The sequence below is a fragment of the Poecilia latipinna genome, unplaced genomic scaffold (assembly GCF_001443285.1).
Source record: "Poecilia latipinna isolate Pla-1442-1.1 unplaced genomic scaffold, P_latipinna-1.0 Scaffold1878, whole genome shotgun sequence".
Classification (NCBI taxonomy): Eukaryota; Metazoa; Chordata; class Actinopteri; order Cyprinodontiformes; family Poeciliidae; genus Poecilia; species Poecilia latipinna.
Window position 1 is genome coordinate 88,945 of NW_015114494.1, and position 13,440 is coordinate 102,384.

General features: G+C 37.3%; 1 protein-coding gene and 1 long non-coding RNA gene across 4 annotated transcripts in view; one reads left to right on the plus strand and one right to left on the minus strand.

Moving 5' to 3' along the window:
* The window catches only part of LOC106934890 (uncharacterized), a 28,436-nt gene extending 18,995 nt beyond the window's left edge, over positions 1-9,441 (plus strand). The window contains exons 3-4 of one of the 2 annotated variants that reach the window (XR_001421795.1): positions 764-914; positions 9,352-9,439. This is a non-coding gene — a long non-coding RNA (uncharacterized LOC106934890). Of the gene's footprint in view, positions 1-763; positions 915-9,351 lie in introns of both variants that reach the window. The other variant, XR_001421794.1, reaches the window with a different exon arrangement.
* LOC106934886 (USP6 N-terminal-like protein) overlaps positions 1-13,440 on the minus strand; it is a 46,692-nt gene that overhangs the window by 7,436 nt on the left and 25,816 nt on the right. For both annotated transcript variants that reach the window (XM_015015047.1, XM_015015048.1), the window contains exons 3-13: positions 11,154-11,233; positions 9,685-9,724; positions 9,426-9,506; positions 5,878-5,985; positions 4,729-4,838; positions 4,347-4,395; positions 3,185-3,305; positions 2,818-2,912; positions 2,673-2,738; positions 993-1,092; positions 767-919 (exon numbers count right to left, since the gene is read on the minus strand). In XM_015015047.1, the coding sequence (XP_014870533.1) occupies positions 767-919; positions 993-1,092; positions 2,673-2,738; positions 2,818-2,912; positions 3,185-3,305; positions 4,347-4,395; positions 4,729-4,838; positions 5,878-5,985; positions 9,426-9,506; positions 9,685-9,724; positions 11,154-11,233 (1,003 nt within the window). The remainder of the gene's footprint in view (positions 1-766; positions 920-992; positions 1,093-2,672; positions 2,739-2,817; positions 2,913-3,184; positions 3,306-4,346; positions 4,396-4,728; positions 4,839-5,877; positions 5,986-9,425; positions 9,507-9,684; positions 9,725-11,153; positions 11,234-13,440) is intronic.

Genomic DNA, 13,440 nt, shown 5'->3' on the forward strand with positions numbered 1-13,440 from the left:
TCCCCAACTAAATCAAAAAACAATAAAAAATTAACTGGGGGTTACAAAAAAAAAAGGGTTTTTTTTAAAAAAAAAAAAAAAAAAAAAAGCAAACTGCATTTAAGATAAAAACACTTTTGTCTGTTTTACCCAAAACTCCTCAAATGGCATTTTTTAGTCATCCAGTTGAATTTACTAAAAAATGCTATAATATTGCATTTTATGCAATAAATGTGCCAACTTTTAATCTGATTGTTAGGATAAAAGATTACTAAAATAATTTAGTTACAGCCCTACTAGTAACAAGTCTGGTCATTTTTGCTTCAGTTCTGTAGCCTAAATGGTTGTTTTTGTTTTCAGTACCGTAAATTATCCACCAGAGGGAGACATTACCATTACAGTTGAAGTACAACACGTCAGTCAAGGGGATTAAAAAGGACAAAAAAAGGGCGAGCTTCCACATGAGCACCACAAGTAAAAAACACAATGTTGGAGGGAAAAGGTTTGTGAAGGGAAGAACCCAGGTGTTGTTGGACAGACAGAACGAACTGTGCGACGGATGGAGAGAGACATGGACAAGAAAGACCAGTCAGGATAGCCCACCGGTTACTGTTGTAGGAGGGAATATGGCCGCCACTCACAGCCACACTTTTGTTGTTGTTGGCTAACATTGTTTAGGAGGAGAGGAAGAGAAGTAGATTAATGAGGAAACTGGAAGAAACACTCTACTGCTGCGCTAAGGCAGCAGGAACCCGGTAACCAGTGTGTCTGATTGCTGTTGCAGTACCTGGCCCTGGAAAGTCCAGCTTGGCCCGCCGCAGCTCCGTCATGGACGCCTGCAGCTGCTCGATCACAAAGTCGTCCTCCAGGAAGAAATCTTTGGCTAACGTGACCTGCAGGAACTCCACCAGCTCCTCCATGGACAGCTTCAACAGGTGCTCTACAGCCACACACACACCTGAATTAGCACCTTCACACAGCAGCTGTTAGCTTCGGGCTGCTAGCGGACTCACTTTTGTGCAGTTTGAGGATGGTATAGGACATGGCGGGCAGCACTCGCTCCCCCTCGAGGATGTAGATGTCCCAGATCCGGAGGGTCAGGGTGAAGGGAGTCTGAACACAAACACAACCAGACATTAGAGGCTTCTCTCTGATGGCCAGAGGAGCAGAAAAACTTTGATTCTATAGAGAACCACAATTCATAGTCCTGGGAAATTAGGAATCGATTTAAAAATGTGTTTAAGTTGTACGTTTTAGTCCGTCGTGTTTGTGAATATACTTCATGTCACGTTACCGTAGAAGGTCGTCTCAGACACCGTATAGCAGGAGGACATTGAGGACAGTGTGCACTTCTCAGTAACGAGGCAGTTCAACTTTACATCATAAACACATCATACAGTTGCGAAACCAGTAACAGATGTTACATTTTGTCCAGTACCGTAGTAAAATTAGCAATACAGATCAAATATGTTGATCAATATTAAATGTATTTTGGTTCAAAAGCAACTAAACAGGCTTTTCTAGATTGAAAGGAGCTCAGGAATCAAAGCCACTAGAGAGAAACGCCTGGATGAGTTTCTCTGATGCTGAGAAAAAGCCAGGCAGCTGATGCTGGTAATTTAAGTTACAGAATTTTAAGCCTAATTCTGATTAAATATAAACTGATGGATTTTGATGCTTTTCTGTCTTTTCCTCTCGTCAGTCATAATTTAAACAGAATCTTTAGTCAGTTTGAATAGAAAAACTGGTGTCTGAATTGAATCGATAGACATTTAAAGATTCTCATCTCTACTGACAGTTAGAGCAAAACCAGAACCAATAATCAATCATCCAGAACCTTATTTATAAACTATAAGTTTTCTCTTTTCTCTTGCTCCTGGTTATAATTAAAAAAGATTGATTCCTTCTGTTTCTGTTAATGAGGCGTCTGACTTAATTATGAAAACAATCTTTAGCAGAACATCACTGATAAATGAGTAAAAGTAAACTTGTATGCAAATATAACAAACTGTAATTAAAACGTCATCAGAGCTTCATTAGAAGATCATAATGATGATAATTTATCAATCTCAAGTAAAAGAAATTAAATATTCAGCTGCAGTAAATAAACATGACAGAATAACTTCATGCAGCAACTAATAAACTAAATTAATGCAGTTGTTTCCAGGCAATTATTCACATGCAGTTATATATTTATGATTCGGTATAGGTTGGTAGATTAAATGTAAAAGGCTCTTAAGGTAATCAAGCTGCAGCTTTAATGTATCTGAACATTAATATAACGCATTACTTTTTAAAGCCTGTAATTTACCAGCTTTTACAATGTGAAGTAGAAACAACTGATTATCCTTTTTATTATATTACTAGATAATCCCATCTATACACAGACCCATTAAATGAATTGGATAATAAAAACACATTTATTTCAGGAACTTTATCACAAGCCAGAGGCGCCAAGCCCCGCCTCCTGGTTCAGATTGGTTGTTTCTGATTGGAGGAGACAGGAGCTAAATGTTGTTCATACCAAACTATCATGACTTGGTGTCAATTTCAACAAATATGTAAAAGGTATTGTTTTTTTTTAATAAAAGTTAAATGCTGCAGCTTCAAGTGTTGTGCTTGAATATAGAGATCCATCTAGACTAGTAGTGGAGAAGAAGCAGCAGAAAGCAGAGGTTATATTCTGGACTCACTCTGTCCAGGAAGCACTGGAAGAACCACTTCATGGTGTACAGGCTGGTGAAAACCTCCTGGTTGTCCTGCAGGACCAGTAAAACCAGTTCAGAGCGCTGATGGGTTAACCATCTCTGGTTGTTATGGAGCCGCCGTGTGTCTCACCAAATGCTGCTTCAGTTTGGGCATCATCTTCTTCAGGATCCGGTCGTGGTGCTCCTGGTAGCGCATCAGCTTCGGGAAGCCCGGGATGAAGAACCCTGAGGGCCGAGACACAGCAGGCCGCGTTTTATAACAAACATGTCAATAAATTAGCAGCTCAGCATCTTTGATCACAGTTGGAAACATCTGAGAAGTCCCTCAGCCTCCAGAGATCCAGTGAACTTCTGCGTTTATGTACAGTTATTTCAGCTGGAGTCGGTTTAATTGCTTCCACCCTGCTGGCTGTGCTTTATGAATCCTCACTAACCGGTTCATTAGTCGCTGTTCTAACTTTATAAACTTAAAAATAAACAACTTTAAGAGTTTTTACCGTGCATGGCGTGCTTCTGTCCCGACAGCAGTTTGACCAGAGCCCAGAAAGCGTCTTCCTCGTTCATGTAGATGAGCAGCAGAGCCGTGATCTGACTCATGCCCTGGCAGTACCCGACCTCCTGCAGAGCGACATGAAACCGCTGAATACAGGAAAAACCTGATGAGGTCTGAGTCCAAATCGCAACCAAATTATTTAAATCAGCAGCTGAGAGGAGAACGTGTCCTCACAGAAAACCTTTCAGTGTTATTCAAAGTGTTGGCCGCCAGGGGGCGCTGTGGGAGCCTCAGAAAGTTGGGATGAATAAATGAGAAAAAAAAAATTTATCACATTCATTTTTATATCTAACATTTTTTTTACAATAATTTTTATTTTCTGTTATTCGATATTTTTTTAAATTGCCACCAAAACACTGAGAAATTTTGTGAAAACAAATTGAGATAGAAAGTTGAAAATTTGCTAGAAAATAACTTGAGAAATTATTTCTGTATCTGTCAAGAAAACTTGGAAATTTCTGAGTTTCATCTGTCAAAACATTTTGGCTTTTAAAAACATGTTCTCTAGCTTTTTTCAGATTAATTTTAACATTTATTAGTTTTTTTGTCATAAATTTTTCAGCTTTTCACTCAGAAATTTTCAAGTTTTTTCCAGAAAATTTCAGTTTAAATAGTAATATAGATGTTATATTATATATATAAAATTCATCAAACAAGAAATGGAAAAATGACCAGAGGAACTGCTTAAAAAAAGCTTAGAAACTGTGGGAATAAATGTAAATTTAATGTGATTAATATAATATATTATGTATTTTCTTATAATCAAAAGAGGGAATAATGATAAATAAAGTCACAATATATTCTGTGCTACAGACCTCATATAAAATCATACAGTATGAAGCAACATTTATTCTAAATGAATTATTGAATTGTGAACTAAAAGCATCTAAAAGTTGATGTTTCTTTAGCGTTTTGTTGAACGGCCGTTTCATGGAAAAGTTTAGGAACCCCGGACCTAACCTGTTGAAAAAGTATCTATTGCTAACAATTTTTACACATTAATCTTTTTGTAACAAGTTAAACTTAGATTCGTCAGTAATTTCCCTTTTAGGCCCCTAAAATCTTTGTCCTGATGGTAAAAGCTGAATGCAGAAAGTGAGACTCACCGTGTTGTACATGGAGTAAGCTGTGAGGACATGGAAGAGCGCCTGCTGCCTGGAACAGAATCATCATTTAAATACGTCAGAGTCTTATAATGTGAAACATTTTGGTATTTTAAGGACCAAAATTACAATAATTCATATATGTAACAAAAAATAAGAAAATCAGGGAAAAGAAAGTTTTCCAAAATGTATTTCTTTCAATAAAAAAACTTATGAAACTTTCACAAAAACTGCAGGTGTGTAGAGATACTTCAAAATAAAATTACTTAAGTAAAAGTAAAAAGTACAGCATAGTAAAAATATATTTTTAAAAGATGTTACTCTCGTAGATGTAACTGAGTAAATGTAACTAGCTCCTCCCCCTCTCTGCTGAGTCGGCGCTTACTTGACGTCGTAGCGGGTCATGAACATGATGTGGTCCCGGTAGGTTCTGTTCACGTCCAGGTCGATCTGCCGGACGTCGGGGGACAGCGCTCTGGCCCGGGACTTCAGCTTCTGCACAGCAGCAGAACAAACCGGCAGGTTAAGCTAGCAGAGGCTCTGTGTCTTTAAGCTGCAGCAGCAGGGCCGATGCTTGAAGTGGACCGTCTGCTGTTGCCATAGAAGCAGAGGATGTGAAAGCCAGAATCTGTTCTTATTAAAGGCCGTCTGTCTTTCATGACCTAAAAATGTCCTGAAAGACGAGCTTTGTGTCTCCCACTGTGGACATAATGAGTTTATTACTCACACTCTGGAATCAGGAACAAAAAGACGCAGCTTCTGAATACAGGAGCTTTAATCAAAGCAGATCAGCTGATACGGCTTTTCCTGTTCTGAAAAGTGCGGCATGCTTTAATACTAATTTTTAGAACTTCGTTCCTCTGTACGTTTTTTTAGGGTTCAACAAGTTTGATCAGCTAGACTGGTGTTCAGCTTTCAAAGCCTTTCTAACCCATGAATCTGCAGAATGGCACAATTAAAAAAATTACACAAGTTTGGCCTGCCAGCACAGATGGAAATGTTTAGCTTTTAATTAAGGCTAAATTATTACTAACAAATTAAAATGTTCTTAAAATAGAAAACGTTAGATGCAATTTTTTATAACCAAAGTTTTTACATTTTCTTCGGTTTTATTTTAAACAGAAACAATCCGTTTAGTGACTTTTACTCAACAGCAGTTTGGTACACCAAGATCTGATTTTAATTAATTTATTAAACATGGAGATATTACCGTAACAGCCCAATATTGACTGGAACGTCTCCCCTTTCAGAAACTGCTGGGATTTTTCAGATAGCGCAAAGAATTACGTATTTACGAATTAGTACTGCAGATTTGGCTGCATAGACAGCGCTACGTCTGGGACTTAAAGGGTTAATTTGATCTAAAAAGAGTTTAAATGCTTTGCATCTGCTCCAAAACGTTCACTGTGCTCCTCTCATGACTTCCTGACTGCAGGAAACGAGGGCCGTCCTCCCTGCAGCGCCGCATCGATCTCTGCAGCTAAACTTTCTAATGAGTTTGTAGCAGAACAGAAACAAAAAGTCGAGCCTTTACCTCGTAGAAGTCTTTCTTCTCCTCTTTTATTTTGGGAACGTCGAGCAGCAGGCACCACACCTGCCCTCGGAGCTGCAGAGGAACACCCTTATAGATCCTCCGGACGAGCTGCAGGAGGAAACTAAATGTCTCCATTATGCCTTTAACAAACAATTCTAACTTTATTAAAAAAAAATCTAATCCTCCTAATATAAGACAAAGTCTAAAAAGAATAAAACAATAATATTTGTCCAATATTAACTATGACAACGAACGATTATTTTAGTTATCAATTATTCTGACGGGTAAAAGAAAAACTTCCCAGTCTGCAGATTTTTCATTCAACCACTTAAACATATCAGAAACACCATAAAAGATACAAATAAATAAATAATTCAGTTCTTTTTAAGTAAAAAGTGCCTAAAGTGTAATTGACAGCTTTCCTTTAGTGAACGTTCAATCATTCTGTAACAGGATGCAGCTGAAACATTTTTATCTGGGATTTATTTTTTTGGATTAACCGGCAAAATGTTTTATTTTTTTTTTTGTTTTTAATTTCTGCTCTCTTGTTTTTTTTCTTCACCAAATTGACTTTTTTTTTACTTTTCACTCCAGTAAACGATTCATTAATCACTAAATTATGATTATAATTATGATTAATGCACTTAATCATTTCAGACTTAATTTTAACACATTTACTCTCATCTCTTCTGATCTGCTGCACTTTTCAGTTCATAACGAGTTGGAGCTGAAATAAAAAAACATTAAACTGTTTCTGATAAAAATGAAAATCTTTCACTTTCTATTGATTCCATTCAGAGACCAGTTTTTTATTCAACTGCTTAGAGATTCTGTTTAAATGATCAAATTTAGACAAATCAGTTTATATTGAAACAAAAATAAGTTTCTGAAACTTAACTTTATCAGGATTAGGTTAGCTCAGCTACAACTTTGACGCATTTTAAAATCAAATTTTGAGGATTTTTTTTTATCTATTCCGAATTCCCAGGAATATAAATTATGATTCTTTATAAAATAATTTTATGTCTGCGCCTGTAGTTAATGAACGTTGGCCTCGTTTTTCAGACTCAGATGTGAAACTGTTTGTTTTTATCTGATCTCTGGTTGTGTTGTAATCCAGCTAACATGCTTTTACTGCAGCAGCTCTGATGGTTTGTGATGAGAAAATAACCGGTTAGAGTCGGGAGAAAAGCGGCTGCACTGCTGCAGGCTGACAGCGAGGCGAAGAGAGCATCTGGCATTCGCCAGGAATGATAATCGAGCCCCGCTCAGCATGTCGGCACGTTCTGCTGAGGTGAACCTGCGACCATCTGGCTGGACGAACTCCAGCAGAGACTGGCGTTAAAGCTGCAGGAACAGCAGAGTTCAGTTAGTAATAAACGGCAGACTGGAAACGAGTTTCTGCTCTGATGAGCGACGGCCGTCAGGAAGGGGAGAGACGCAGGAGTTCAGACCAATTAAGATGAAACCTGAAGCAGCCAGAGAGTCGCTACATGTTTGCTCCAATTAATGCTGCGAGCGTCTCAGCAGCTTTTAGAGAAATGCTGATTCACCAAAAATCCACACAAACACATTTAGGATGGTTTCTGCACTGCAAAAACTCACAATGTTACCAAGGATTTGTATCTTAGAGTTCACTCAAGATGCAACAAAACTTTAGTTTCAGCAAAATATAGAAGCTTGGTCAAATAAATCCTTAATACGGATTATTAATTCCAAGACATTTTCCCATGTTAGAAGTGAAATAATCTTCAAGTTAACTTAAATTTAAGGAATGAAATAGTAAGGAATTACTTATTTAAAATAAGCTCCTATATTTTGCTGAAAAGTAACTTGAAGGTCAGTTTTCTTGTTTCGAGTGTACGAAGATGTTTGCATTAGAAATTAGACTAAAATTGTTAAGATTTTGTTTTTTTGCAGTGTGGAAGCTGGAAACCAGAGCAAACTGTCCGATAAACTGATTCTGTTTCTACAAACCGCCACGTCTTCAAATCAGACAGAACTGGTGCTAAACGTTTGTGCCGCAAAAAAATCTAAAGATATTAATAAATGTTTCCAGATGTGTTAAAAATCAGATCAAATTTTGTGTCAATCAATCAGGCCTGTTGCAATAATCAATCACATGATAATTTAAAACTAGATCAATAATTTCCCTTTCCATGATTTATTGTTTTTCTGTTTTTACTAAAAACTGGATAATAGAGTAAATATGTTTATAGAAAGTAAATGTTCATTAGATTTAAAACGTATTGATGTTTGAGAATCTGTTCTTGCTTTATTATTACATGAAATATCAATTTTATATCAATTTTGTTGTAGTTGATGTGGGTGTGAAAAAGATGGCTGGTAACTTCTGGAAACTTTTAAATCTTAAAAATTATAACGGCACAAACAAACTTTTGATTACGCCATATTTCATATGACTTTGTAAATGTGGATTGGTGGGTTGACCTTTGACCTCTGGATATATTTGTGATTTTTCAAATGATAAAATTTTATCAGCACAAACGTTTGACAACTTCTCTCAAGTGTCGCGTTTCCCTGCAAAACGTTTCTGACTCTGCGCCTGCGAGGAGCGGCGGTGATTTCCTGAGGACGAGTGGAAAGTTAATGAGCCGTAAATCAGCTGTGGGTCGTTTCCTCCAGGTCTGCTCTGATGGATGAGAGACAGTCGCAAGTTTCCATGCTAAACAGGGCCGAGGATGGAGCACGCCGCCCCAGGAGTAATGACGCTCAGCTCTCACTCTCCATCAGCCTGTAGCTTTGTCAACCTACATGAATCTGGGCTCTTCCTGATTTTGTTTGGAAAGATTCAGCTTTATGTTTGCGATTATTTTAGGTTAACAGTAAATAATAACTAATAATAAATAAACTGCCTTCTTCAGCATCAATGGCTGCCTAGAAACGTCATGTTGCGCCATCTGGTGGCTCCTGAAAGTAAAGCAGGTTTAGCAATAAACAGCAGCAGATTGTTAAAGATGCTGGTCATGAAGGGGTTCAGTTATCGTTACTACAGAACTAAAAACCTAATTTCCTGTTTTTTGTTAAACTAATTTAAAGTTTTGCTTCTCAGCACCAATAAACCCCTGTTGGTCCACGTCTGAGTTCTGTTCTGCGTTTCTCCTGCGTTTCCAGTTCAGAACCGATAAACTGTTCAGAATCAGTGACTTAGCAATCGGCATTGGCAAATGAGGAGAGAACTGACTAGGGAATTCAGTTTTTAAAAATGACTGAATTCCCCAAATTTACTGATTTTATTGCCATAAAATTCCTGTTTAGCTTCTGATCAATAAATGAATTGGTTCATGTTGGAGAGATGAACTATGAACTTTCTGAACATTCTTTTTTATCTGATGAACTTCATATGGAACTGCTTCCTGTTAGAAGGAACTGGTTCAACAATGAACACTGGATCCATCCATCAGTTCATCCATTCATCTCTATCAGTAGAAACTTGTATTTTTATCTTCCTAGCAGTTACTGGGACCAGAACTTGGTGGACCAGCAGAACCCGACCAGACGCCTGAGACCCAAACGGACGGGACCACCTTCTCGCTGTTCTTGTATTTCTCCCAGCTCTTCAGCATCTTCAGCCACTTGGCGGTCCGCTCCACCTCCAGGTGTTTTTGCTGTGAAACAGGTGAGACGAGAATCACGTCTAACGGAAACTATTTGGTTTTCTGATGGAAACCAGAAAACATTTCAGCCTTTAATGAGTCATAAAAACAACCTGCTGCTTTAACTCGGCTGCTAAAGCAACAGGAAACCGTTTGGTCCTGTAAATGTAAACATGAAGGCGTCACCAACCTTCTCCTCCAGCGAGTCGTACGACGGCAGTTCGTTCTCACTGTGAGACAGCAAACAGAAATAATAAGCTGGCGTTTCCATGGTGATGCTGTTTGAATATTTCACTTTGACGCAGAGCGAGGGAATCAGACAAACAGGAAATAACAGATCGGACCTTTAATCTGGGTTAGTTTCCGTCCAGATAAAGCCATCAGAGCGTTTTGTTTCCAGAACTGAATAAAGAACATTTCAGGTTTTAACTCTACATGTCTGAAAACTGAAAACTCAGTTCTGTTCTGGTCTCCAGAACCAGCAGATCATCACCGACTGGACACTTCACTCTGGACTTCCAGCGACGTTGGTTCTGGTCCTCCAGAGTTTGGACTGCTGAGCAATGGTCCGGTTCTGGTTCTCCTCAGTCCAGGTAAGACGCTTGAAGCTCCTGGTCTGGATCAGCTTTTAATAGTCCATTAAATCCCTGACTGAATTCTGCAGTTATCCCTGTTGCTGGTGCACTTAGTTTTTCCTTCCACTCAACTTTCTATGCAGCTTATTCAGCCACAACCTTTTCTATCTGCCCCTCCTTGTGTCCAGTTGTCAGTTATCTCCATTATTTTCTCCTTTTCAGATTTAGATTCTGTAAATGATCAGGCTGCACTGTAAAAACAATACTTAGTATTTTTTCTCTTGTTTGTTGTGCAAATTTTCAATTTTCTTGAAGTAAGAAAATTAAATTAAAAGTAATTTCAGCAAGATAAGGGGAGTTTGTTTTAAGTCAATAATTCCTTAATTAAACAGTATTAGTGTCATTGGAACTAGGACTTTCTAAAATATATATATAAAATTATTGACTTAAATAAACGGTGTTGCTGAATAATTGCTTGTAGATTCATCCATCCATCCATCAGTGGGGTCGGGAGGGTTGCTGGTCCATGCAGAAGGACCGGGGCTGGGAATCGAACCCAGAACCTTCTTGCTGCAAGGCAACAGCTCTACCAACTGTGCCACTGTACAGCCCCTGCACAGCTCCTGCTTGTAGGTTCATTTTGTCTTTTTTAAAGTGTACCAACACATTTGGACTAAAAACTAGACCATAAATATTTGGTAAATTGTTTTTGCAGCAAGACAAGAAGTTTTATTCATGTTTAAACTGAATCATCTTTATTACATGAAACGTGTCTTAAAAACCATTAGCCATTGCGTGCAGCTTCTCCAGCCTTAATCGGTTTCCACCTCAGGTTTGGCTTGTAACTCGGAGTTGTTTCTTCTTCTCTTCTCTCCGTCTCCCACAGCGAGGTCTGGATCACGGCGCTCTGTCCCAACACTGCTGCACTGTGATTACGGCTAACCAGAACGTGTCCTGCCAGCGTGCGCCAGCCTATATATAAAACTTCAACACTGTGCTGTTTATGAGGAGCAGAAACCACAGACACTCTGAACTGCTGTGGACCAGACTAACCCAAACACAGCAGAAGGAGGGAGGTTCTTACTGGACAAATCCGAAACGGTCGATGACTTTGTAGAGGTGGAAGTTGGTGTCCTCCCAGGGCTCCACGGTGGCCTCTTTACCCTGGAGAACAGGAAAACAAACATCAGGAGCTGGGAACAAGCTGCTAATACTGCAACAGTTTCAATTCAAAACCAGTTTTGCTGCTAAATTATTGACTAAATAAAAATATGAGCTCAACAACAAAGATATTTATAATCTGTAATCTGTTCAACCATCAGACTGGAGCAAAGTGTTTCAGGAAGTCCTGAGCTTTCGAAAAGCTTCTTTAGAAATGTAGACACTAACATTAGCAACATGTTTAGCTTCACTAATGGGCAGATGCATTTACTCAAGTAACTATCATCTCCAGTCCTCCAGTATTGAGTAAAATGTCTGAGTTTTCTACCCACTGAAACTGATTGACACATTTTGGTCCTTAAAATATCAAAAATGAAATCATTGATAATTTGATCAGTTGCTCAGTACTTGCAGAATTTTTACCAAATACTTTTTTAATTTAACTTTAATAAAGATATGTTAAAGTAGTGCTACTCCTCTGCTGCTAGGCTAGCTCCTTTTAGCACAATAATAGCTTTGTAGCATCCAATCAGATCGATTAGAAACTGAACCCACTGAAGTCATTTTAAATCTCACATTTAGCATTTTTTGTTGCTATTTCAACAATTGAATTTTTTTGGGCTCTTCAAGGATGAAACCTTACTGGAGGAATTTTGCTGCTGATGCAATCTGCTGGATTTCCTTTGAAAACATTTTACTAATTGGAATAAAAAAACTAAACTTTATTGCTCTGAATTGGAATGCATGCAATTAATGCCAAAAATGTTGGTATGGAAGTCACTATTGATTTTATTTTTTTATTTTGTGTCATATATATACTACAATGCTGCAGAGCTGCTAAACTCCAACTATTAAATGAATCTGTTCTTCAGAGGACCAGTGAATAACAGGACCTGAATCCTGTAGAACAGCTACTGACGGCAGGAGCGGTCAGCACTTTGATGAAGGCTGTGACCGCTATGTCAACATCACAATGTTTGGGTCAATATGATACTGTCATAATGAAGTAGACATAAACAAGGAGATCAGACCAATGATTTACCACTGTATTATTAATTATGCCACACTGTTATTAAAGGTAATGATTGTCTTTTGTGTGACTTTAAGTCACCAGGCTCTGTGTCGTTAAATCTGTCTGAATGGGACATTACTACCAAAACAATGTGTTTAAAAAACTTCATGAAACAGGCAAAATATGAAGAAGTTAGTCACTATGAAAAGATTAGTTATATTAATTTGAATACATTATTAGTAATAACATGATATACAGAATAGTATGTCAAAATTATTAAACCTTTAGTCAGTTTAGTATAATGCTAAATTATTCATACTACTGATTCACCTTCATACTAAAGCATGAAGGTGAAAACATGAAACATGTAGTAATAGATTAGTATAACATCGAAAACATGAAAAATTTAGTCATAGTTTAATATGACTTGAAAAATTTAGTCAGATGTATGATGTCGAAAATATGAAAAATGTTGCCATGGTTTAGTATGACGTCGAAAACATTAAAAATTTAGTCATAGTTTAGTATGACGTCGAAAACATTAAAAATGTAGTCATAGTTTAGTATGACGTCGAAAATATTAAAAATTTTGCCATAGATTAGTATAATGCTGAAAACATGAAAAATTTACTCATAGTATAGAATGATGTCGAAAACATACAAAATTTATTCATAATTTAGTATGACATGGAAAATTTGAAAAATTTAGTCATAGTATAGTATGATGTCGAAGATGTGCAAAAATAAGTCACAGTATAGTATGACTTCAAAAATTGCAAAATTAGTCATAGTAATGACTAATTACTATGACTAATAGTAATTAGTCATAGTCATGTCAAATACTATAGTATTCGACATACTTTAGTATGTCGAATCATACTATAGTATGATGTCGAAAATGTGCAAAAATTAGTCATAGGTTACTATGACTTCAAAAATTGCAAAAATCAGTCATAGTATAGTTGTAAAAATTTTGCAAAAATTAGTCATACTATAGTGTGATGTCGAAAATGTGCATAAATTAGTCATAGTATAGTATGATGTCAAAAATGTGCAAAAATAAGTCATGGGTTACTATGACTTCAAAAATTGCAAAATTAGTCATAGTATAGTATGATGTCAAAACAGTGCAAAAATAGTCATAGGTTACTATGACTTCAAAAATTGCAAAATTAGTCATAGTATAATAGTATGATGT